The sequence below is a fragment of the Oryctolagus cuniculus genome, chromosome X, assembly GCF_964237555.1.
Source record: "Oryctolagus cuniculus chromosome X, mOryCun1.1, whole genome shotgun sequence".
In the NCBI taxonomy this organism is placed as follows: domain Eukaryota; kingdom Metazoa; phylum Chordata; class Mammalia; order Lagomorpha; family Leporidae; genus Oryctolagus; species Oryctolagus cuniculus.
In genome coordinates, this window is record NC_091453.1 from 10,702,151 (window position 1) to 10,710,135 (window position 7,985).

At 41.3% G+C, this 7,985-nt stretch overlaps 1 protein-coding gene across 1 annotated transcript in view; it reads left to right on the forward strand.

Annotated features, from left to right (window-relative positions):
- Positions 1-7,985, forward strand: part of PDK3 (pyruvate dehydrogenase kinase 3) — a gene marked incomplete in the record, with an annotated part of 102,542 nt that overhangs the window by 60,606 nt on the left and 33,951 nt on the right. Inside the window, 1 exon segment of the mRNA XM_070067217.1 lies at positions 6,469-6,545. Within this exon segment, the coding sequence (XP_069923318.1) occupies positions 6,469-6,545 (77 nt within the window).

The following is a 7,985-nucleotide window of genomic DNA, read 5'->3' on the forward strand; positions in this document are numbered from 1 at the left end:
GTTCTGTTTCTTTCACGTTTTCTATTTTGTGTCTGAACTTGGTTTTTTGTTCTCCCTTTCCCTGTGTAGAGCCCCAAGAGGATAGTAACTGGGACTACCTGGAATGCCATCAGGATTGTGCATCATTAGTATAATTCTGACTGTAGGGGGCAAGCTGACATTAATTTCCTTCGTTGTCCTTTCCTTAGCTCATTTGACAGATACCATCTGACTAGCCATCTGTGGCAACCCGTGGTCAGTTTTTCCGAAGGCAGGAAACAGTTTCATCACACTTGTGCATATTCTCTTGCTTTTCTTATTCAGTTGCCAAAATATTAAGCAAATAACCATTTTCCTTACCTTTTTTCTATTTGTGGTAGACAGTGTGATTTAGCAGCAAAGTGTGAGCTTACCAGATAGTGGAAATCCTGGTTCCGACACTTCTGCAGCGTAGGCTTTGAACAAATCACTGCGCCTCTGCAACGCTCAGCTTCCTCATCTCTGAGCTCGTCTTGCTGGGCTGTGGAAGGAGAGCGTCGCTAGGGCCTTAAATATTGCATCGGCAACATACTGAATACCTAGTAAAGGGTGGCTACTGGGAGTCAGTGTTGTCACCACTTGCATTTTTTCACCATTTCTACATTAGTCATTCCTGTCGAGAGGGCACTTCGTAGCTTTGGATTTGGTGGGAAACGTGAACATTTTAATTTCTATATGTATATTTTGTTTTTAAAGGGCTCACAGAAAAGGTGTGTGTCTTTCCTGGCATCTTTGACCTCTGGTGTCTCCATATAGGAAACTTGTATGCATACTTTCAGTAAAGTTTTCTATATAGTGGAATAGCTATTACTGATTGCTCTGTCAGCACTATAGAAATTAATGTTTAGTAATGCTGAAACCAAGACTTATGGACTACTTTCTATATGGAAGGCTCTGTGTATACCAACTCATCACCATTATCGCACTTAATATTTCTGTTCAACCAGTGAGATACATACTGTATTCATTTCAGAAATGGAACCCTGAGCCCAAATGGGTTAATATCTCTTAAAATAGCTATCCAATGCCAAAGTCTGGTCTTGAACCCAGTATAACTTTGAACCATACCATATACCTGTTTCTCATAGCCTTCTCCATTGACTTTGGGTATAAATGAACCACTTTAAGTCTACTGCTGTATTTTTTTTTATCTTTTATTTAATGAATATAAATTTCCAAAGTACGACTCATGGGTTACAATGGCTTCCCCCCCCATACCGTCCCTCCCACCCACAACCCTCCCCTTTCCCACTCCCTCTCCCCTTCCATTCACATCAAGATTCATTTTCGATTATCTTAATATACAGAAGATCTGCTGTATTTTAAATGCATTTTTTCCTGGTTAGCTCTCAGGGTTTTTTTCCTATTCAGTTAGAAGAACCATCTGAGAATAAAATTCCTTTAGTCTATGTACAGTACTATTGGTATTTATGCTGTTTCAACTAATGGTATTTGGAACAGTGGCTGTGCCAAATAGACTTTTATTTTTTGAATCTTGAGCATGAAAAAGATGAACCATTTTTTCTTTTGACTTTTAAAAATGTACTCTTATGTGGAAAATTCATATTCCATTTGTGTTTTATTTCAAAAGTCAACAGACATCTATTAAGCACCCACTAGTTAATAACTATTAGATCCAGGATTACCGAAGAGGGGAAGAGTCATGGGCAAAAACATTTTATGTGGTTTTAAAAGGAAGGAAAGAAATCTAAAGTGTAATGTTTCCAAAGAAAAGTGCAAGTAATTGAGCAAGCCCTTAAATGGCTCCTAGAGAATGTTGTTTGAACTTTTAAAAAAAATCTGTAAAAGGCATTTTCATTTCCTTGAGATTTGGAGCGAAAATGTTAAATTCTGAAGACTGTATACGTACATAATCATACCTTTTGGTAAGAGCTAGACTAAGCACACAGCTTGCTCCACAGGCTCCATTCAAATGGCAGCAGAGGGGGCTGGCACTGTGGTGTAGCGGGTAAAGCCACTGCCTGCAGTGCCCGCATCCCACATGGGCATTGAGTCCGGTCCACTCCACTTCTGATCCAGCTCTCTGCTATGGCCTGGGAAAGCCAGTGCAAGAAGGCCCAAGTCCTTGGGCCCCTGCACCCGCATGGGAGGCCAGGAAAAAGCTCCTGGCTTCTGGCTCCTGGCTCCTGGCTTTGGATCGGCGCAGCTCCGGCCATTGCAGCCATCTGGGAAGTGAACCAGTGGATGGAAGACACCTCTCTATCTCTCTTTCTCTCTTTCTCTCTGTGTGTGTGTGCCTCTATCTCTGTGTAACTCTGCTTTTCAAATAAATAAATAAATCTTTTTTTAAAAATGACAGTAAGGGAATCCAAAGGAAAACAACCAGGGAAACCAGAGGTCATTCATCAGTGGACCATTCCCTTAGTCCATTCAGGCTGCCATGACAAAAATACCAGAGATTGGTGGCTTAAACAACAGACACAGATGTCTGACAGTTCTGGAGGGTGAGAAATCAAGTTCAAGGTGCACACAGATTTGGTTTCAGGTGAGAGCCCGCTTTAGTGGTTCATAGACAACTTCTCTTGGCATCCTCATGTGGAAGAAGGACTGAGGCAGCTCTTGAGGTCTCTTTTATGAGATTTCCAGTCTCATGATCTGATCACCTCCACAAGACCTTACCTCCTAAGAACCATCACTTAAGGGAGTGGTTTCCAGTGTACAAATTTTGGGGGGACACAGTCCATAACAACCATTAATCCCAAATCCTGAAGGACAGTCACTGGGTTGAAGTGTGCTGGTTAATGAGACAGAGCAGAGGCAGCCACACAGCAGGGATGGCGACCAGTTAGCTGAGGGTTGTCCTGGAGGGACCCTAGGGGCAGTGCTGACAGTGAAAATGGAAAGCCACATGGTTGGGGTTAACTGAAGGCTTGATCTAAGAAAGAGCATGGAGGGATGAGAGCGAGAACAATATGACTCTGGCTAGGCTCTGCCAGCTGATGCCAAATAATACTACTTTGTTCAAGGACAATCTGAGAAGAGCTGGGGTTGTTCATGTTTGGGTTGTTATGTCAGTGTAAATCTCTCTTCATTTGAACATTTGGACGCCCCTCTGATCAGAGGCTGGCTGACAACCTGCTCCTCCAAAAAGCCAGTTAGAAGTCTTAAAAAAGTCCAGGATCTTAAAAAGGTCTGGATCTTAAAAAGATCCAGAGATCTTCAGGTCAACCTTCCCATTTAGGGGAGAGCCCCGGGGGGGGGGGGGGGGATGAAAACTAGCTACCTTGAATGATGAATGCTACAACCAAGCTGTATCAGACTTTGGTCAAAAAGTGAGCAGCATGAATGAAATCTAACTGGCTTTAAACTTACCAGCAGCGCTGTTATTGCCAGAAGCCCCTTCCAAATTCTGAGAAAATGATTTCAAATCTAGAATCCTCTACCTAGCCAAGCCTTCAGTTGAGTCAAAGGTGTAAGCATTGAGAAATGGGTCTTCCATGCTCATTTCCATGACGTAGACTTCTGACTGACTCAATGGGAGGAAAAACAACTTTAGGGTGATGGCAGTGCAGAATTCTGGCAAACAATCTATTCTAATTTGCAAAATCTATGAAAAATGGCCTGGATACCATGCAATCGAATGAGAAACTGGAAGATCTAAATGATATGGTAAGGGAAGCAGGCTTCTTGTCCAGACACCCAAAAGGAGGTGTAGAAACTCCAGGAAAAATATAAAACTGTGAGAAAGATGTGGACTAAATATGAAGCAACCCGAGAGAGTAGCATGATACTGAGCAGTTGCTGTGATTTCAATGTGGTTTGCTCAGGAGTGGGTCATGTGCAGGAGGCTTGGCTCCTAGTGTGGTGGTGTTGAGGTGATGGAACCTTTAAGAGGCAGAGTGTAATGGAAGGTGGTTAGGTCATTGAGGCGGGGCCAGCCTCGGAAGGGATTGCTGTAGTTCTTGTGAGACTCTGGTTAGATCTCGTGAGAGTAGGTGGTTATAATGCAAGTCCGTCCCATGCTTGGCCCCCCTCATGCAGCTGTTGCCCTTTCTGCTCCTCCATTTTGTTCTAATGTAGCCAGAGGGGTCTTCACTGGAGTGCAAACAGATGGGGCCACCTGATCTTAGACTTCCAACCTCCAAAACTGTAAGCTAAATGAATTTTTTTTTTATTTTACAAAGTACCAAACCTCGGGTATTTTGTTATAGCAGTAGAAAACAGACAAAAACAAAGAGTACAAGGGTACTTTAAAGGAATTTTATTTGAGTACAAAAATTTTCAAAAATCCATGCACATGAGGGGGTCTTCAGAAAGTTCATGGGAAATATATATGAAAGAACTATGCTTAGATTTCACCATCTTTTCTTGTACCAAAAGAGACTTATCTTTTGAATTCCATTTTTCCATTAACATTTTGAAGTACCCTAATATAAAGAGAATTCATTTCACCTTAAGGCTGAAAATATTCTCCTAGTGACACATGAGTCTTCAGACTCTTAAGGAAGGGAATGTTGTCCAGGTGTACTGTTGTGCCAGCTCTGTAGTGATCAAAATTTGCATAGCTATAATGTCAACAATACTATTGATTTTCAACTTTGTTAAAAGATTGTATAGGCAACATACAGAACAGTTAATTAGGGTTACAGAAAAGAATGTAAATGTGAGGGAGCTTCAAAAGATTCCTAGAAACTCATGTTATTTTTTAACTGATTTTTTTCTATGAATTTTCTGAAGCCATCTCATTACAGTCCAAAAGACTATAGCAGACATAGTAAAGTGGCTGCATCTGGGTGTAGACTGAGGGGTGAGGTGGGAAGGATGGGGGACTTTTGCTTTTCTTTTTTAAAAAATAAATTCTAAAAAATTTTAAGTTAAAAACATTTTAAGCCCATTTTGGGTGGGTTTTTAGCTTAGTAGTTAAGATGCCTGTGTCCCATATTATATTATCTGGGTTTCAATCCCCGGCTCCAGCTCCTAACTCTAGCTATGGTGATGGCTTAAGTTATTGGATTAGTGCCACCCACTTGGAAGACTTGGGTATAGTTCCCAGTTTCTGGCTTTGGCTCTGGCCCAGTTCTGGCAATAGTGAGAATTTGGAGAGTGAATCAGTGGATGAGGGCTCTCTCTTTGACTCTGCCTTTCAAATAAATTTCAAAAAATCATTTAAAAAAATAAAAAGTTGGAGGCTGGCATTGAGGCATAGCAGGTAAAGTTATCACCTGCAATTCTAACATTCCATATGGGCACTGGTCGTGTCCTGGCTGCTGCAATCCAGCTCCCTGCTAATGTACCTAGGAAAAGCAGCAGAAGATGGCCCGAGTGCTTGGGACACTGCCACCCATGTGGGAGACTCAGATGAAGCTCCTGGCTTCAGCCTGGCTCAGCACTGGGCATTGTGGCCATCTGTGGAGTAAATCAGTAGGTGGAAGATACTCTCTCTCTCTCTCTCTCTCTCTCTCTCTTTCAAATAAATAAGTAAATCTTTTTAAAAAATTGAAAGCATTTGCATACACTACTAGGTAGTTCTTAAAATAATTGATAGTCAAAGAGTTCCCCAATTAGCATCAAAAGCCCCTGCTTCAGCTGCCCAGTTTTTGTGTGTCATCCGTCACACAGCCACTCCACAGCCTGTTTGCTCACCTGTAAACTGTACCACCCACCCTCTGCAGCATGAAGTACTGTTATGAGTATTCCACTGGGTAATGTGTGGGAAGGCCCTTTAAAGTGCTAAGAAACAAAGTTTAACTCTAGTTTACAGTGTTTTACTTCGCTGTATGAACTGGTGAGGTTGAAGTGCTGCTGTGGGTGAGTGTGTCTGCTTCTGCTTGGGATTATTCATGTAGCTTCAGTCTCTTAAGTGATTTGGGGTTGTGAGGAGGAGAAAGGACTAAATTTTTGAGCAGCTGATCTCTGCACATGTGCTTGCCAGTGTTTGATGTGGGCTCCAGTATTCCTCCCACTTGCCTCAGAAGATCCCTGATGTGAGGAGAAAGGACTGTAGGTCTCCAGGAGTTCAGTTGCTACCTGCCGGCAGCAGGAGCTATGAGAACCTTACATTCTCCTCAGCAATACGCCTTCCTTGTCTTAATTTAGCAAAATGTAACACTGGTGGCTACACGTTCGCCCTGCTGACCAGTTGGGTCAGTGGCAGGGGTGTCCTCCACTTGGAAGAACACAAAGTGACCTTTGGACGTCTCATGTAGTGCTTGGAATGTTATGACATAGGTTGTGCTGTGCTCATCTAAGCATCAGAGAAACTGGGTGATTTGTCCAAGGCCACATAGCTGGGAAGTGAAGGAGGTAGTTTTCACCCCAGGTTTGTTTGAATCCAAAGCATACACTTTTGCTCAGCCCTGCCTTTAGAGGTGGGAAGCTAAGTTAGCTTTTTCTCAAGCTGTTTTCTGAACCTGGAAAGTACAATGCAAACATCATTGTTTACTTTGCTAGTTTTGGTCCTTATTCATTGATGGTTTTGTCTCTTTTCAGCCAAAGCACCAGACAAACCTATTCAGGTAGTTTATGTGCCCTCACATCTGTTTCACATGCTATTTGAGTTGTTCAAGGTAAGTGGAATTTAAAAACATGGAAAGAAGTCTTGATTTTAAATTACTTTGATTCAGGGCATAATGGATTCATTAGATTAGCATAAGAAAAAGATTTTGCATAACCATTTAAAAAATTCTATTTCTGATATCCTGTGGGTTCTATAATTTGTACACTGTGAGATGAAAACTTGCTGTGTGCAGTATACTTTTTGTGAATATTAGTACATATTGATTTTCAAACTTAATTGTACTGTAGTGACTTTATGCAAAATACATAACTGTTTTTCCTTCAGTTATGAGATTAGAGATGCTTTTTAGTTTCCAAACCTGGCAAAGGCTTTATGGGTCATAGCCAGATAAAAATAAAACATATTTATGCCTCTGAACATTAACTGTATTGATGCATTAGTAATTGTTCCAGTCCTGAGAGATCCTGTAATCCTTTTGCATATTTGAATCAAGTCAGAAGATCTGACAGAGGCAGCTGAGAAAGATGTGATGGGCTGGTCCAAAAAGCACAAAAGGAAAAAAAAAGAACTCTTCTGAATTTTCTACTTAAAGCTGTTGTTTTTGTTAACTGGTAGCTATTGACATTTACCATAGCAATATTATAGGCACAAGGCATTTGAGTTAAGCATTTGATTTCTTCCCATGTGTAAAACACTAAATTGAACACATGAAAAAATCAATTATGCTGATTTGCTTCCAAAAATTAGAATGTTACTGACATAACCGTGAAAGGTTGAGATGGGCCTTCAATTATGAGCTTGCACTTCAATAGCTGTGGCTTTTTCAGAATTTCTTTTTAACTGATATTTCTTCTACTTATATTTCAGCCAAATGGTTGATTTTTGTGGGAAGCGTGAATCCTTTGAGTTTTTCTGCCTTCCTTAGAGGAAAGGTGATCTATAAATGCAGACTGATAAATAGGATTCAAAGTGCACAAATCAGCCCCTGCAGCCTCATTACTTGGGATAAAAAAATTCCTCTGGGTTGAGTGACTTAAATACCCTGAAGCAAGAAAAAAGATAAAAGAAGGAAATGAAGAAAAATAAATATTTAGCATGTTGGTTGGGACTAAAAATAAATGAAAAATAAAGTATCAGGAAATTTTTCCTTGATCTGAACACATGTTCAATAGCTAAGCTTTTTTTTAAAAAAATTTTATTTTATTTAAAAGGCAGAGAGCCAGAGTGCAAAAGAGAGAAGAGAGAAAAAAGAGAGAAGCAGAGAACTAGTGAGCGAGCATGGCGGGAGGAGCAAGTGAGTGAGAGTGAGCCTCTATCCCCTGGATCATTCCCCACATTCCCTCAACAGTCAGGACTGGGCCAAGCTAAAGCCAGGAACCTGGAACGCACGCCAGGTCTTCCAAGTGGGTGGCAGGGACCCAAGTACTTGAACCATCACCTACTGCCTCCCAGTGTGCGCATCAGCAGGAAACTGGATTGCACGCAGATC